Source organism: Cynara cardunculus (genome assembly GCF_001531365.2).
Source record: "Cynara cardunculus var. scolymus isolate 2C chromosome LG 5, CcrdV1, whole genome shotgun sequence".
Taxonomy (NCBI): Eukaryota; Viridiplantae; Streptophyta; class Magnoliopsida; order Asterales; family Asteraceae; genus Cynara; species Cynara cardunculus.
Genome location: NC_037532.1, coordinates 35766344 through 35785246, shown reverse-complemented (window position 1 = coordinate 35785246; position 18903 = coordinate 35766344). Strand labels below are relative to the sequence as shown.

At 33.6% G+C, this 18903-nt stretch overlaps 2 protein-coding genes across 2 annotated transcripts; one reads left to right on the top strand and one right to left on the bottom strand.

Annotated features, from left to right (window-relative positions):
• Positions 1–1047: 1047 nt before the first annotated feature.
• LOC112513820 (uncharacterized protein At3g28850-like) lies at positions 1048–2521 on the top strand. Its single transcript, XM_025120188.1, has 2 exons — positions 1048–1230; positions 1300–2521. Exons 1-2 carry the CDS (start codon positions 1048–1050, stop codon positions 2371–2373), a joined length of 1257 nt encoding a protein of 418 aa, XP_024975956.1. The 3' UTR covers positions 2374–2521.
• An 8238-nt stretch (positions 2522–10759) lies between these two features.
• Positions 10760–11813, bottom strand: LOC112513442 (transcription factor PRE5-like). The gene is made up of 2 exons (XM_025119710.1): positions 11621–11813; positions 10760–11080 (listed from the first exon to the last, which is right to left on the bottom strand). The coding sequence occupies exons 1-2, from the start codon at positions 11744–11746 to the stop codon at positions 10928–10930; spliced, it is 279 nt and encodes a 92-aa protein (XP_024975478.1). The 5' UTR covers positions 11747–11813; the 3' UTR covers positions 10760–10927.
• Positions 11814–18903: the final 7090 nt, after the last annotated feature.

The following is an 18903-nucleotide window of genomic DNA, read 5'->3' as shown; positions in this document are numbered from 1 at the left end:
CACTCCATCAACTGGTTTTCCAAATGATCAAAGTTTACACAGAAAATGAGTTTCTAAAGGGCTGTTTGACAGTTGCTTAATAGTTTGGTACAGAATGATCAAGAAGTTCTCATGATATAGTACAAAATAAAATATAATTGTTTGGTAATTTTTTACAATAAAATTAGGGTGTTGAATGGTTAAGGGAGGCCCATGATATAAAATCATTCAGAGGGTTTTAGAATCATTAAGAGACAAACTTTTTTCTACTCAAACAAAATTCATTTTTTAACGATTCAAATGTTGCCTCTTAATAAAACTATTAAGAGGCAAACAATCACCTTATATCAACTTTGGTTATTTGGGGAAAACCATTTGATGGAGTGGTTATTTCCGTCGATTTCTGAGTATAAAATATAAGGAACGACTCCATTTATGCAATAATTCCCGCCTTCTTCGTTGTTCTCTCTCTTCTTTCTCTCTCACACAGTTCCGCTGTGTGTTCTTGTGAATTCTTTTGAGTTCTGTAATCTCTGATTCATGGAGGTTTGATGATTTGATGGATTAGTTGGATTGATTCATTTCGGAATATAGTTCAACAGATCATACGTGAGTAATATGTTGAAATAATCATCGTTTTCACATCCTTTAATCTCTGGTTCATGGGAGTTTTTCTTCCAGTTCGACATTGTTGTTGATTTTGAGTTGTTCGTCTAATCGTCTCCAAGTTATCTGAATTTTCGTGAGAAATTACAGTTTGTTCTTGGGTTCTGGATTAATGGAATTATGGAGAAGTTTGATTTATGTCTTCAATGAAAATGATCATTAAACTATCGATTTCAATTCCTATTTTTTTGATTTTATCGCTGTTGCCAACCCCAAACTGCTTTTTGATCTCTGTACAGCTCATTCATGGGGGAATGTTATCTTTTTGATCTTTTCCCCCTTTTTTCATCATCACCTACACAAATCCACGCATTTGTAAACTTGAACTTTTGATATTATGTTTGTTTAATCCTTTTTGGTTATAAAGTTCTTCTGGGTATCATTCAATTTTGGATTGGTGTAATGGGTTGTTCGCCATCGAAGCAATCGGTTTGCAGGAATTGCCAAGCTCAATGTTCGCCGGCGAGAAGGAGCTCTTCCGCCCACGCCCACCGTTCTCCTCCACGCGAAGAGAACCACCACGTCGTAGCTCTCACCTCCACCACTCTCGGTTATCTTCTGCTCGATTCATCTAAACAGAATCAGGTGCGCCATGATCAAGCAGTCAAAACTCAGATTCGTCAAGAACCTGTTCGACGAGATGTCCCAATGAAGAACAGCAAGGATTATCAAGAACCAGTTCGACGAAATGCTCCAGAGAAGAACAGAAAGGATTTTGCAGTCGGGGTGATCGAGGCCAAGACTTGGTCGAAGATGATCGATGAAAAGGTCGCAAGAATCTCCCCGAAAACACCCATCGAAACGCCTCCTGGTGAGCCGGAAACAATCAATGCGTGGGAATTAATGCAAGGTTTGGATGATACAAGCCCTCTCCGACCGCCATCCGCGATCGATCACATCCGTTGCTTCTCGTTCAATGTTAATTCCAACTCGATTGCGCCGCATCTCGATGAACCCACATTTGTATCCGAAGAAAAACACCGGGATACTGAACGATTGAGTAAACCGATTTGGCTACAAATAGTCGAGAACCGTTCTGATTCAAATTCTAACTCAAATGACACATGTATAGCATCAGATTTTGATCCAGACTCGATTGCTGCATTAAGAAATTCATTCGAAATTTTACCTCCAACGAACCCATATCACCCGAAGCCATTGATCGAGGAGAAACATCCGTCTTCGGAAACAAAGAAATCGCTACAAAACGGGAAAAGCGAAAAATTGATTTTATACTTCACAAGCTTACGAGGAGTTCGAAAAACATACGAAGATTGCTGCCACGTTCGAGTCATTCTAAAAAACTCCGGTGTTCGAGTCGATGAACGGGATGTATCGATGCATTCCGGTTTCAGGGAGGAACTCAAAGAGCTATTGGGCGATAGATACGGTTGTGGCGGGTTGCCGAAGGTGTTTGTGGGGAAGAAATACGTTGGGGGTGCTGATGAAATCCGACGATTACATGATGAATTTCAGCTCGAGAGGGTGTTGGAAGGTTGCGAAATGGCAAATGATGGCGGCGACGGCTGTGGTGGACGTGGCGGTTGTGAGGCGTGCGGGGACATAAAATTTTTCCCGTGTGAAACATGTTCGGGTAGTTGTAAGATTTACTACGAAGTGAATTCCGATGATGGTGAAAAAGGAGATCAAGAAAACAATTACGGGTTTCAAAGATGTCCTGACTGCAACGAGAACGGACTCATACGGTGTCCGATTTGTTGCGATTAAATCCGCTCATTTTCGTTTACTATTTTTTCACGGGTTTGTTTATTGTATAGTCGAGATCTATTTTCCATTTGGCGTACATTGTGTGATTATTGGCGTTTATAACGGTTTATGATTGGTGTTTATATGTTCAAAATCTTTTTGTGTACTATATTATAAAACATTCGGTTTAATTTATCAAGTACTAGGAGTATTACTTAAGGATCGTGTACAAACGATCCATGAATCTGGATCCTGTTGCATATAGATATAAATGGTCCACTGGATACGCTCCGAGGTACTCGTTGCCTGCCAACCTGTGTCAATTTCGAGTACAGGTACCTCTTGTTGAAGGTCGTTCGACCTTTTACTACGAGTATGGCATGAGTTACTTTAGCACGTGCACACTTGTTGAAATGGTTCCCCATGTCGAAGGTTTTGGCCCCTCGATGTCGGCGTTTCACCACCTTGGTTATGTAAGTGCTTATTGTGTAAGAGGCACCACTATCATTTATCTTACTCTTTAACATTCTCGACCTCCAACTGCAGAGTTGAACACAACACTGACTTCGGCCAGTTTCTTTCATCAATCTCCTGACCCTTGCTTACCTCCTTGTTCCCTGAACCGGTGGCGATGGTCGCTGGTTGCTCTGATCGGACCCGGACACACGAGAGCTCAGCCCGAGAGGAATGCATGGTTCCCCGACGCTTAAGATAAGAGCACATACAAACCAAGGCTTCTAAAGTTGTCGGAGGTTCCATCATCAAGAATGGAACCTCCGACAACTTTAGAAGCCTTGATAGATGGGAACAAATGCTGTCTTATAAAGAACTGGATACCTCTTTTACAGATGCGTATAAAACCGTGAGTCCAGATACAGATAAAGTTGACAATATCTGGTACAGTTGGCTTAAGATGATATACATTGTATCCTCCAAAAATAAGAAAGTGGCCAAAGAGGAGAAGGTGAATTGCTAGAAAACACCATACAATACAATACAAGCATTTGGTGCCAAAAGTTGTGGGTACCTCACTTATGTACCTGCTCTCGTTTGGCACCAATCGAATCATATTGAATGTTTAGATAACAAAGACGTGACTGAGAGGTTGTTGATTACGTAAAACAAGTCAAACGGATGTCGGTAATGTCTTGCACATGTGATAAATGAATGGAATTATGGATTTTGATTTACGAATGTTTGATGTGGATGAAATCTGGTATTGAAATCGTATGACTTTAATCAACTTCACAGGTTGCTATAAACATTTCTTTTTTTTAATAAATTATGATTATGGTCTTGTGGTTTATATGTTTTTTGTCTGTATGATTTGTAATTCATTGTTGTTTTCGTCCCTCAAGCTCACTCCTTCAGTGGGTTACTGTTAAGCATGAGGGACGAAAACAACAGTGAATTGTAAACCTGAGAACAAAAAAAAATCAAAGAAGTGAAATCCACGAGGACGAAAACAAGAATTTCAAAGGCACAAGAACGAAAATAGCAATTTTCAACAAACAATGAGTACAAAAAAAAAACATAGGGTCCATTTACTAAAAACTTACTTGATAAGTGCTTATCGGATAAATTTCCTTATCGGATGAACATGAGAAGGGCCAAGAATCTTACCGGGTAAGAACAATGAAAATGATAGAAAGTCTTACCCGGTAAGCAAGGATGACGACTTTTACCCAGATGAGCACTTACCCAATAACTTGTTGCATTTGATATGTTTTGATGTACTAAAATCTTACGTATCAAAATAAATTATAATGTTGAATTCTATCGGTAAGCATTTACTGGATAAACATTTAGATAAACGGCCCTTTAGTTTACTCTTTCTTTAAGTAACCACGTTTACCCTGATTTGTTATTTTTTATTTGAAATAAAATCAATATATAATTAATTAATACATTAAATTATACAAGTTAATATGGTGCGTCATGCGGGTTCGGTTGGGCAAATCAAAAACTCGATCGGATTCGGATATAGAAATCAAGCCTGATTTTTAGGTCTTGGATTGCTTCGGGTTCAGGTTCGTCGAGTTTAGTCATAATGCAAAAAATATATATATTCAATCGATTTAGAGAATTGATAACTCAATAGTATGTTTGTAAAAGAAAATAGCACCGCCGATTAAAATTTTTAGAATTTTTCAAAAAGATAATCGGGCGACCAAAAATAAACCCAACACGAACGCATCGGGTTCTTGGATTTCGGGCTTTCGGGTTCTGCATAACACGTTGAGGGTCTGTTTGTTTTTCAAAATTACCTCTTAATACCTTTGAAATCTGATTCGTTCAGACGTTTGAGTATTTAAAGCGTTTGTTTTATTTCTAAAATAAGAGCTTAAAAGCTCTAAATGTCATTTGAAATTTTAAGTTATAAACGTATCATTTAATGCCTCTTAATCCTAATCCGTCATCTATCAAATGGTTCATATTTTGGGGGCCGGAAGAGATTTTTTTAGCAAAAACTATTTAATTTTTATATTTTTGTGATAAACTATTTATCTTTTATATTTTGCACTAGTTTTATCGATTCAGATTTCAGACTTCAGACGTAAAAACAAACAATATTACTGATCCAGATTTTAGACTTCAAAACCACATTTTATAAATTAAAAGTGGACTCAGAATTCAAACTTCAATATCTCTTAAAAAAACAAAAATCACGTGTATTTTAAATTTCTTTAATATTTTTTGTATTTTATTTTTGTTCTTAAAATCTTCATTTGTCGTTGTCATTAATAAATAACGTCTCCCTTTGACTTTTCTATTTTAAAGTTATTCATTTATCATTTAATGTAATTTAGATTTTTATTGATTTTTTTATATATTTTTTGAAACTATAAAGAATTTTATATATATATATATATATATATATATATATATATATATATATATATATATATAGAGCGAATAAATTTATAAAACATTCTGTTTGATATGTGTTTTTGAAATTACCCACATTGATTAACTGATTCTGTATAAAACGTGATGTCTTCAACCAGAAACAAGTTATTTTAAGCGTTAAAAAAGGAAGAAAAGGTGAACAATATTTTTGAGGTCAACAAAGGAACCATGAATCGATTTATCATCAAACAGATGTCGTAACGTATTAAAAAAACCAGTATAATCAAAAAAATTAAATGAAGAACAGTGTAAGAATAAGTTAAGGTGAGAAACGCAATAATAGATCTGCACTCTTAATCACTTTTAATCTCACCCTCACCCCATGGATTGTGTTTATCACAAGAATTGATCTGATGCATCTCAGTGTACACCATTAGTGTTGATCTTCAATTATGATTGATCCAAATGTGGAGATCTTTTCTCACCCTCTCACCATAACTTTCATTCTCACCGAAACCTAGCCCAAAAAAATTAAGGGTCATGTTTAGTTCATCTCATAAGGCCTCCAAAAATATATGGGAATAACATGGTCAGAGCTAGCTCATGTGCACTTTATCTGATCTGTGGACCATTGAATATAACAGTCAGAAAAAAATTCACTGACATTAAAGAAACTCGAACCGACAAGAAATATGTCGTAAAATTGTACCGTCTCCATCCAATTGGGCTTTTTTATGAACATTTACCATGTTCATATAATTGGGCCGTATGTTGGGCCTATTATCTCTCTTGGCCCAATTTACATTTATGTTGGCCTACCAAAACTACGTTTTCTCCATCTCTACAATTAGGATTTAGTGTCGATTCGAGTTTTCAACAAGTTATTTAACCTCGAGCTTAATAATTCTCGAGTTCGAGTCGATATAGAACACGACATAGAGTTCATGTGGTTTAACGAATCGAGTTTCATAACACCGGTAATTCCTACGTGTTTCATAATACCTTTTATTATTGGGTTTTTATTTATTGCAATTCAATTACCCAATTCGTTATCTGTTATTTTAACTGATAAAATATCGATACAAGTATCGGTTTTTGTAACATAAATAGGTATCTTACTACACGTTATTTTGAATGAATATTATAATGAAAATAAGAGTATTTTCGAAAAATAACATTTTACGTTCATGTATTTTCGAAATTATAAGATGACCACCGTTGTATGCGAAGACGTGCGGATTTGATCCCTGCTTTTAATGGTCGTTATAAAATTTCGTTAAATAAGAGGCACTTCCGTCATTTTATCTGTTTTTTTTTTTTTTGTCTTTTACAAAATCAAAAAGCACAGAGACCAAAATCATAAAATCAATTTTGATTGGGTAAAAAGACAATAAACGGACAAAAATACCTCTCATTTAACGGAAATTTTTAATGACTGTTACAAGCAAGGATCAAATTCGGACGTTTTTACGAACTACGACGGTTATCTTGTAATTTCAAAACTACATGAACAAAAAATGTTGTTTTCGATAGGGGTGAGTATAGGCGGGTATCCGCCCTATTTGACAGGAACCGGAACCGGAACCGGAACCGGAACCGGCGGTTCTTGAGATATTGGAACTGGAACCGGTTAGAGCGGTTCTTGAATTTTTGGAACCGGAAACCGGTTCCGGTTCCAGGTACCCGCTTCCAAAAATATTAAAATTTTGTTATTTAGAAATAAAAAAAAAACATTGCCAAAACACTAAATAAATAAACAAGAATACAAATTATAAGGAATAATGGTTATAAATATTATTTAATGATTACAAACCATAATATACTAATAGTAACTGTTGAAAGTTTAACGATTATATACTATAATTGTAAATGTTCAAAATTTAACGATTACATACTATAATTCGATTTGAAGACAATCCGTGAGAGGCTCCAGACCTGAGAGTATGAGTCGATGAGGCGCAGAGGCGGGACCAAAAATCTATTCTATAATTCTAATTTCTTGACCTAATTTAAATTTAGTATTAAAAAATTAATTAATTTTTTTAATTGAAAAATACCGGGTACCAGCCGGTTTCGGGTATCCAGCCCCGGAACCGGTTCCGGCGGGTAACGGTTCCGAAAACTTGAGAACCGGAACCATTCTCAATCGGTTCCGTATTTTAGGAACCAAAACCACTCATATCGGTTCCAGTTCCAGAACCGACAGTTTCAAAGCAGTTCCGGTTCCGCAAGTGGATACCCGGTTCCACTGCTTACCCCTAATTTTCGACAAACCACGTGTACCAAATTTGTAATTTAGTCTAAAAATAACCCTTATTTTTATACAATTACCATTTCAAGTATATCATGTTCACCACACCATGACTATTTGTACACAAACTAACAAATTTCATGTTCATTGTAATTGGGAAAATATTAATTGAAATAGATTTTTTTTTGAGAACCCATAAAATTATGATAATTTTAAGAATTTGTGTATTATGTGTTATTTTAAATGATTTTTTTTCCATCTAAGTCTAGGATTTAGAATATTGATTAACATATATTTGTTTCAAAATGTGTTTGTTTCACATGTGCTCGGTTCACAATGTGAACCTATTTGACGTGTTTGTGGAACACAAAATACACATAAAAAAGTTTTACATTTTGAAACGAATAGATATAAGACAAATATGTTTTGAAACAAATATATGTTAATTAATGCATTAAATAGTATGTCTAGATTGGAAAAAAATCATATGAAATAACACATTATACACAAGTTTTTAAGGTTACCACAATTTGAAGGGTTGTCACACGATTATTCATATACATATATGTATATACATATATGTAAGTGAATAATCGTGTGAGAAAGAAAGTTAAGATAAGAAGCGTAAGAAAGGGATCTACACCCTTGATCACTTTTAATCTTTTGCCTACCCATGAATTGCGCTTCTTACAAAATTGATTTGGTGCATCTCATCCTAATGTACATTCAAATGTGGAGATCCTTTATTACACTTTTCACATTAACTCTCCTTCTCACGGGAAGGATGAGATGCACTGAAATGCACTAGATCAATTCCCGTGAGAAGCCCAATTCATAGGTGGACAAGAGATTAAAAGTGATTAACGGGCCGTTTACCAAACGTTTATCCGGGTAAGCGCTTATCAAGTAACATTACTTTACCGGATGAATATGGTAAGTACCGAGAATCTTACCCGGTAAGAGCAAAGGCAAGTACTAAGAGTCTTACCCGGTAAGTGAGAGCGATGACTCTTACCACAGTTAGCGCTTACCGGATAAATTGTTGCATTTGATATCATTTTGGTGGATTAAAATCTTATCCGGTAAGTAAGTGATAGTGTTGAATTTTGTCGGTAAGCACTTACTGGATAAACGTTTGGTAAACGGCCCTTAAAAGTCCAGATCCCTTCTTAAACTCATCACATTAACTCTTCTTCTCACACAGTCCTTCTCTTGTATGTATATTTTAAAATTGTAAAACTTTAAACATGCATTTTGAAAATGTATTAAATTTTTTGATAATGAAGTAGTGAGTAAACTACAAATGTGGTCCTTGTGGCTTGTCAAAAGTAACAGTTTTTGTCTCTGGATAAAATTATAAGATGGTCATCATAATTACATAAATGTTTAAATTTGGTCCCTCCTGCTAACAACCGTTATAAAATTTCGTTAAATGAGATGCATTTTCTTCCTAAAATGAATCTTTATCTTTTCCCCAATCAAAAATCATGGGTACCGTCAAAGACCTTCCAGCCTACTGGTAAAGGCTTGGGCATGACATAGTTATGAACCCGAGTTCGAGCCCTGGGAGGGGAGTGTTGGCGACATTTAAGTGGGGCCATGTTTAGCCTCCAAATTTGCCGGGGATTAGTCGGGCTTTGGCCCGGACACCCTTACAAAAAAAAAATCACGGGTACCAAAATCATAAAATCGATTTTAATTAGGTAAAAGGTAAAAATTGATAAAAGAACGAAAACGTCTCTCATTTAACTAAAAAATTTAGTGGCTATTAGAATAAGGGACCAAATTCAGATGTTTTTACAAACCACGATGACCATCTTGTCATTTCAAAATTACAGAGATGAAAAGTATTATTTCCAAAGAAAACCATAAAGACCAGATTTGTAGTTTACTCTAAAATAATAATACGTTTTATTTTCATGGATTTTGTCACATTTAAATAATACTGAGTTTTTGAAGTAGAAAAAAATAACAGTATTAACATCAATCTTGTGATAAAAATACAAATCTATCACCATAAAAACGACAATTATTATTGTTTTTGGTCCCCGACGGGGATACGTTTTTAATGTTATACACGTGGCATATTCGCAATTATGTTAGATGTATTTTTGGATGAACAATAACGACAGTGGTACCTTTTCTGAAAGAATTAAAAATATAACGTCTACGGTGTTCAAATCATTAAAATCAATAGACTTCGTAACACATACTTCGCTTTCAACTGTTTCCCCTTGGAAAAACTTTTTGGTGACGGTTTTTGTCCAGATCTCTGGTTTAAGGCATTTTCTTGTGGCTCCGCCATCCAATCGATTTTCTTCTTAATTTAAGTTGTCGTTACGACATTTTTACCAAAAAAAATCGAATTTAGTAGCGACACGTTTCTGTTTAGACTAAATTTACGTATGTTACTATGTAAAGATAGTGAAGACAAATTAAGAGTTTGATCGGTAACCAAATATGTTCATGTCGTTTGTTTCATGAACACGATATATAATTACATTAATTTCCATTATTGACTGAAACGTAAATTAAAGAAGTTATCATAACGTTTGTCTTCCAAAATTATGGAAATATTTTACAACAGATTTTCCATTTGCGTTTGTGTATTCTTTTTTTTTTAAATTAACCTGTATATCCAACCTGTTATGTAGGTCGATTAATCCCAGTACAACCATCTGTTTTGCGGGTAGCTTAGAGTAATCGCATTTGAACCTCCGTGATCACAAACGGATTTGAACTTGTGACCTCCAGACATTTTTGACCTTTGGAGCTCAAGTTCAAACCAATCAGGCACCACCATTGTGGTTATGTTTGTGTATTCTTTAGGTAACAAAAGATGTAAATAATTCTCGAATCGTATAAAAATTGCTACAATTGTTTCAAATTATACGATTCCGTTGGGTTTTTTTTTTAAATTATTAAAATTCTCATTCAGAACTTTACGGGCCTCAAAGATTTTCGCATTTGGACCAACCGTGACGATACATTTAGGTCTGTTATATTAGTCTCGTGTTTTTCGTTCAACATTTTCGCATTTTGCATGCATTTTTCTCTCTCTTTCTTATGTACGTTTATAAGTACGATAAAAATTATTATGTCTATAAATCTACGTGAATCATATATAAATAAATACGTGAAATCCTTATATTTTGTCGTATTATTAGATCGGTCCCTAAATTTACGAGACGGGAAAGAAGACAAAAATAAGGTAACTGCGAAAGATAACGTCAAAAAGAAGTCATAAAAATGCATTTATGATGGCGCACCGCTATTATTATTCTGACGAAAATGTTCGATACTTTGTCAACGTAATTATTACTATTATTTCGACAAGTAACGTGACGATACTACATGTAACATGGGTCATTAATCAGATTAAACCCTAGAGAGATGATTAATTATAAGATTAGCAAACCATAATTATGCTTAATCAATAAGCTAATGAATAACTTATATGTAGAAATTTGCATATTACATAATTAAGCTTCGAATGATCGAAGCTTCGGGGCTATCAGCATCAATGGTGGATAATAACTGCGATAGTCGATCGCTGAGATCATCGACTTCCCTGTGCAAGCTTCTCACGTAGTTGCAAGTCTCTTGTAACACCTTCGAAGCCGAAGCCTTCATTTATAAAAGTAGAATAAACGACGTTCAATATATAGAGCGGTTAACAACAACTTATAGGACGTCAAAAAAATTCAAGTGTCGTAATAGATCGCTTTATAAGACTTTATTTATAGAACCAAAAATTAAAGTGTCTATCTAAAGACGTTGTAATAAGTTTATATGACGTTTTTTGGGGGATCTTAACAAATATTTTAGCACACTTCGTCCCATTAGCAATTTTATAGAACATTATTTGAAAATGTCTTATAAAAAGATGAGTTTATATGACACTTTTCTCAAAAGTGTTCTATAAAATTGCTAATTCGACGTTTTATATTAAAATTGTCTTAAAAAACTTGTTAAGACGTTCAAAAGCGTCTTATCTACTAATTACAACGCCTTTAGATAGAAGGCTTTATATTTTAGTCTTATAAAGCGGTCTATTAGGACACTTATAAATTGGTGGCGTTCTATAAATCCAATTTTTGTTATAGTGCATGTTTTCTCAATCAGATAATCATAAACGTAGATTAAAGTAATAGCAAATTAATGAACCTTGTTAGATCGTTGGATGTGAGTCCCGGGAAGAAGTTGTTGTAACTTGGAGACGAGTTGTATGATCTGATCATCTGTGATTCTTGGACCCCCTGACGACGATTGTCTTGATCTTCGACTCGACATTATATATAATTTGATCTATCCGTATGAATAGATTATGTTTTTTCTCTTGCAGATGAGTTATCTTTTTTGATATAACAAAGGGTTGCAAAGAAAATATGTATATATATAGAGCAAGCAAGTAGGATATATATATATATATATATATATATATATATATATATGTATGTATATGTGTATGTGTATGTATGTATGTGTGTGTGAGTGTGTTGGACATGAGGAAGACAATTGCTTTGGAGTGAGGAGTTGTGAAGTCTACTCTTTCTTAATGTTACCATAAACATTGGAGAAGTTTTAGCAAAATGTCGGCTTATTACATTAAATATTTATAAAATTATATATATATATATATATATATATATATAGATATGCGTGTGTGTATATATAAATAGAACGTTTCAAATGCAACTCATCATGTTTGAACAATCAATACAATTCAATCAATTGAGATATTTATAGAAATAATGAGAGTTCATTTATTATGATTTGAATATTTATGAAAGATGACTAAGGTTCATTAATTATGATCAATAGTTTATATTAAGAAACAATCATAACTTTTATGAAATCACATATTCATCAAATTAAATGGACGGTTGAGATTGAATTATATCAGTTGAACAAATGTAATGAGTTGTATAATTAATCACCTCTCCCTCTCTCTCTTTCTCTCTCTCTCTCTCTATATATATATATATATGCATATATCTATACTATATTATAAAAAATTTGACAAAAACTCTTAAAAATCATTTTTTATGCACGAAGCATTGTTTATTGATGCATATTACTTATCAAGATTACAAGTAAAGTGTGCATAAGTATAACTTATTAAAGCTTCATGTTTGAATTTGTGTAACTAACTGCAGATAAACATAATCAAATACATGATAAACATCTCATTTTAAATATAGCTAGAATAATCATTGAGTTCTAACAGAATACTTAATTATAATATTTTAAAAAAATTATATTATTAAACCTAAATTAAATTACTTTGTTACGTTAAATTAAATTATAATAAAAATTCGAATTAAATAAATTACACAAAAGAAGAACTTTTAAATAGTCAATTTGATACTAATATCGATATAATTTTCTTAAATTTTTATGGTATTTTAAATATTATCGTTTTCTCAAAACAACATAAAACCGTAGTATATCGGCATAGATAAAGAATAAAACAAAACATTGAAATCGAGATGTATCTCGATGCATTGCACAAGTACTCTTCTAGTATATTTGTAGGTTGGGTTCAAATAAGAACACTCCTTTGTTTATAAAAATAGAATAATATTTCTGGACCTCTAACCCTTAAATGTTGTTCGGATGATCAAAACTTTTCATGCTCGTGTCTTCGTTGTTGATTTTGTGGTGATAATAATATTATAAAAGACTTTTTATGATGTAATAATGTTGTGTATATAAATCGAAACCGAGTAATTCGTCCGCCCGTTTCGCTTTTGTCCTGGAGGAAATGGGATTCGAACCCATGCATGATGCAATCTTCTTGTATGTCGATTTAGCAAACCAATGCCTTAAGCCACTCAGCCATACCTCCAAGTTGTTGATCGGAATGGAATTTGATGTGTCGGGTTTGGTGATCACATCCACAATTATGCTTCTATATTCCTAAAAAGGGTAAATATTTTGTTGCTCCCAAATCCTCTAAAACTATGACTTAAAATATAATAATGGGCTTATAAGTGTTCTCGTATTTACGTAAATCACAAGTGTTATCATCAGAACCCTTGTATAGAGAGAGGGGCAGGGGGGAGATCTTTTGTTAACCAAAAAAATAGTGTTAACTTTGTAAACTTGTTAGACCAATCAGAATCATTCTTTAGTCATGGTTACTTCAAATGCTAGAGTGAATGATTAAGGGTAGATAGGTAATTTTTATTTGAATGTTACTTTATTGTATTAAATGAAATGTTACAAAAATAATAACTGTTTGTTTTTAGGGATGATAATAATATCATCATTTTTAAGATTCTCAATTATTATGTTCAATTAATTTGAATGATGGATGATCAAAATAAACACAATATCATTCAACGTATTGATTCAGATGATTTTTTCGTTTCGGGTGTTTTGAATTATATGTTCATTAGTGCACCCAGTTCACATGATATTAATTAGTGAACTCAATTCACACGATATTCATTACTGAACTCAGGTCACATGATGTTCATGCGTGAACTAGAGACATTAATACATAAATAAGTGATCAAATATTCATTAGTGAATAATTTCCATAACCACTTATCATATAAATATTCATTGGTGAACTAATAAAACATTCATAAGTGAATAAGTAAAATGTGATTGATTTTGGTTTAAAGGATGAAGAAGAGATTCCCGGGAAACTGAAATATGTGCATATTAAAGTTCATGACCTTTTCCGATTATACCCTATTCACTATTGTTCATTACGACATAGCATGCGCTCATTTTACTATTATTATAAAATTGTCACATATGTTTTGTGAGACCAAGGGTTTTTCGTGAGACCCGTAAGACCAATTCTCAACCCTTGGATTAGATCTACAATATAAACATTCATAATCACAAAGTTGTCACGAGACTTCTCAATAATCACAAAATTGTCACCGTGTAACTTTAAACCATTAGATCATTAGCTTATAAAATCGATCAATGAATATAAATTATTCTTACGGATCTCACAAAAAACCATTGGTCTCATGTGAACCCAACCCTATATATGTGTGATTACTTATATCACAATTCATTGTATGTATGTATGTATGTATATATATATATATATATATGTGTATGTGTATGTGTATGTGTATGTGTATGTGTATGTGTATGTGTATGTGTATGTGTATGTGTATGTGTATGTGTATGTGTATGTGTNTGTATGTGTATGTGTATGTGTATGTGTATGTGTATGTGTATGTGTATGTGTATGTGTATGTGTATGTGTATGTGTATGTGTATGTGTATGTGTATGTGTGTGAGAGATTACTTATATCACAATTCATTGAATATTCAAAGTAGTTTGTCTTTGACCTTTTATGTGGTCAAGTGAATTACATTCTATTCTATTAGGAGTATCTATCTATATAATATTTAAAATATAAATTTAAAATTTAATATAAAAAAGTATTTTTTAAAAGTTATTTATTTTAAAATTATAATATTAAAATATTAACAAATTTCATAAAATATTGTTTCTTTTTATAAACATTTAATTTCAATAATTCTTATAGATAAGAAGATTAAAAAAATCATTTATTATTCCTAAGTAATCATTTTTAGGAGTCGTTTACCTAAACACTTATCCGATTAGTGTTTACTGGTAAAATTCAACACTATCACTTACCTTATCTAACAAGACTTTAGTCTATCAAAACGACATTGTATGTAAAAATCAACCTGATAAGCGCTAAGCGGGTAAGAGTCGCCACCTTCACTTATCAGGTAAGGCTCTTGAACCTTGTTTTCACTCTTATCGTGTTAGATTCTTAGTCATTCGATAAAGTAATGTGACTTGGTAAATGCTTACTAGGGTAAATGTCTGGTAAACAGCCCCTTAGTTTTGAAATTTTCAAGAATTAAATTGTATCAAAATCTTGACACCCTTCAGAGGAAACTATAATTGCACAGTGTATGAACGCCACTCAAAGTGAAGTCGTTTAGATAGGCTAACAGTAATAAAACCCTAACGCTATTTTTAAGTAGTTTTCGGCTGCTTTTTGCTGTTTCTTAAGGTCTGTCATATGAAAAACAAGCGAGTCAGGTTTTAAAATGACTTACACTCATATGAATTAATCAGATTTTTCAAAATCTTGGAAGGACAGAAGCAATAAAGAATGTAGAGCCCATTGCAATTTTTTTAGGTCGAAAATAAATAGTCAATGTTGTTTTCTTGGGTATCAAACAAAAAACTGGGGTACGTAGACATCTGACTGGGATGGTGGATTTAGAGAATGATTGGTCTGTGAACGTGGTTTTCACATTGCATGTTTTTTCTTTACAAGTTGCTGGTTGATGTTTTTATCGGAATATGTCGGGGACTTCTCTGGTAATTCGTTTTTTAGTGTAACAACTCGTCCCACAAATCAAAAACGAGATTTGTAAGCTCCTTATAAGTGTGACATAGCAACTAAATCAAGAATAAATGCGTTTCTAGCAACCCAAATCTCCCCAGCAGCCAGAGAAGATAAAACTGCCCCAAAAATCCCATTTTAGATTTGATATAACTGCAATTATACCAGGACTAACGATGTTTCTCTCTCTCCCTCACCTTTTGGCGTAGGAAGGTTAGATTTAGCTGGTACCTAGAAAATATTCCCTATTGTGGCAGGCTCGGTAATGGGAGAGGATGGAAATGTTCGACGGATAGGGATAAAAGGCGTTGGTGAGGCGACCGGAAGGCAACTCTATTATCTAAAAAATAAGGAAAGGAGCGACCGAGCCGGGGGGAGGAGGGGCATGGGACGGCCATCTCAAGTCAAGTTGTGGGCTACCAATAACTTCCATCATGGTTTTAAGTTGAATTTGAAGTTATTGGGTCAACCTGTTGTTTTCGATTTTGGGGTGTTACAAATGTTATCCAGAGGCAATCCTTCTACCATAGGGATGGCGGGGGTATTATAACATCTTAGGTGAATTCCACATCATTGATAACGGTAAGAAAGATTATGGGAGGCCTGACGAGGACGTCAGAAGTTTAAAAGAGGGAGTTTGTAACAGCGCATTTCACATGGATAGAAAATGAGATTTGTAAGCTTCTTATAAGCCAAAAGTTGTAGGTTACCAATAACTTCCACAATTATTTTAAGTTGGATTCAAAGTTATTGAATGAGTTTGTTGCTTTTAACTGTAGGTTTACTTTCAGCCAACCCCCCTAATCATCAACACTGTATTCCAACAACTTCATCAATCTGCTTCTAGCCTTTTATGTTTACGCAAATAGCATAAATAATATTTGTTTTGTCTCTTCATCATGGCATTAGCGTCGTCGCATCGTCTGATTGTCTGATACACTGCTTGTGGACCTTCCCGACATCTTCACGTTCACATATAAACTTTCTCTTTTGTCTCTTTCTCTCACTTTCCTCTCTCCAAGACGGTAAACGATCAAACTTACCTATCCAAATTTAATATGTATTTTGTGTATTTAATTGTGACAGGTTAATCAAAAAAAAAATTGTTATACAAGTTAAAAATACTGAATCCGTCACTAGCAACTGTCTCTTTTTGACGTCTCCAGACGTCTTGAATGTCAGTTAAGTTCCGATTAAAAAAACACATTTATATATCATTTTTCCAAGACTTATTGTCTGTTTCACAATCGTTTAACAATACTGAATGATAAATCTAAACATACTGGAAATGAACTATACAACAAAATCAAGACCGCGACATAAAAATGTTTATTCCTGGACATACGTTAGAGATACGCAAAGGTAACAGGTTGTTAAGGACCGAACGAGATTAATCGAAATCAGGTCCGCTCCATATCAGGTATGAAGGAACAAATGAGGCGGATATGTAACCTCTCAGAGTCAACCATTGTCCAAACCAAAATAAAAATCGACCCTAGACCAGGCCTTCTGTAACAGGTTAAGAGGACCGATTTTGTAGCTGGTTGGAGGGTCCGAACGTTTTTTTAAGTATTTAATGATTTTTACACATTTTGTACGAGTTTTCAAAGTTTACGTTTCTATAAGGTTGTACGAGTATTCAAAGTTTACGTTTTTTTTTTTAACTTTTGATAAATCTGGTTTATAACGTTGTATATATAATAAAGAAAAATTGAAGATTAAAATAAAAGGCCAAATTATAATCGATTAGTCCAACCACTTATGATTACCAAACCGAATTATAACCTAATAACCAATTATAAATGAGTCTGCTTAATCGTTTACTTTTTTCTATCACTGATTAACGATTTTGCCCATCTCTAACTGATATTAACGTATCTGATATTAACGTATCTGATAGTATCTATTGTTGTAACTGAATTATACTGCTTTCAACAAAAATGAAAGACTCGATCAAACTTATTTTAAATTACCATGGAACTATGATATTAATTTTAGCCAGTAATACTTGATTGATTATCTTAATATCATGCGCGTTAATCTTAATAGATATTATATCCAATAAAACTTTTTTTTGATTAACCTGGAAATTCAACCCGCTATGCGAGCCGACTAATCCCAGGACGACCATCTGCTTTGCAGATAGTCCGGAGTCACCGCATTTGAACCTCCGTGGCCACAAGGGGGTTTTTATTCTTCCTTGGATTTGAACCTGAGACTTTCTGGTACTTTTGACCTTTGGAGTCAAGCTCAAACCAATCAGACACCACCCTTGTGGTTTCCGATAATACTTGATTATCTAACCTAGGGCTGTAAATGAGCCAAGTCGAGTCGAGTGGTAGGTTATTCAAGTTCAACTTGAAAAAATTATATCAGGTTCGATCTCGAATAATTATTTTCATAGGGCTTGAGCTCGAATATTTTTTGAGTCATCGAGTTTGAGCTCAATGCTCGTTTATGGGCTTGTGAATGAGTTAACCGATTAACTCGTTATGGGCTCAACTTGTGTTGGACTCAAAAAAGTATATGCTCAAACGTCTCGGATCGACTCGAATTCTTTTATCGAGCTTTCGAACAAACCGAATCGAACATTAGTTTGTGAAACTCGACTCGTTAAGTTAGACGAGTTCTGTTTTATGTTTGAGATCGACCTGAGCTCGGAAATTCTTGAGTTCGAACCCTAAATAAATGAGCTCAAACTCGAATAACTCGTTAAAATCTCGAGTTGTTTATATCCCTATTTTAACCTAAAAATTATTTTTATAAAAAATTTAAGTAAAAAAAAATGCAATTTTAATAAGACATAAGACCATCCACATCCCTGCAATTCATTTACACTTTCAATTGTGCCACATCAGCTTTTGCAATTATCTTCCACACACCTGCAATTCACCTATGATACTTTCAACTGTGCCACGTCACCTACACTTTCAAAAATGGTCCCCACTACAATATTTATTAACTATTTTATAAATTATTTATATATACATTCTAATTATTTTTTAATTAATAACATGTTTTATTTTAATTCAATATTAATTAAAACGATTAATATATGATATAATATGATATAATTTTATATAT

Coding starts and splice junctions, on each gene's coding strand:
- LOC112513442 (XM_025119710.1), bottom strand. CDS start 11,746: ATGTCGAGTCGAAGATCAAGACAATCGTCGTCAGGGGGTCCAAGAATC. Junction 11,081..11,620: donor ACATCCAACGATCTAACAAG/GTTCATTAATTT, acceptor TTATAAATGAAG/GCTTCGGCTTCGAAGGTGTT.
- LOC112513820 (XM_025120188.1), top strand. CDS start 1,048: ATGGGTTGTTCGCCATCGAAGCAATCGGTTTGCAGGAATTGCCAAGCT. Junction 1,231..1,299: donor ATTCATCTAAACAGAATCAG/GTGCGCCATGAT, acceptor GTCCCAATGAAG/AACAGCAAGGATTATCAAGA.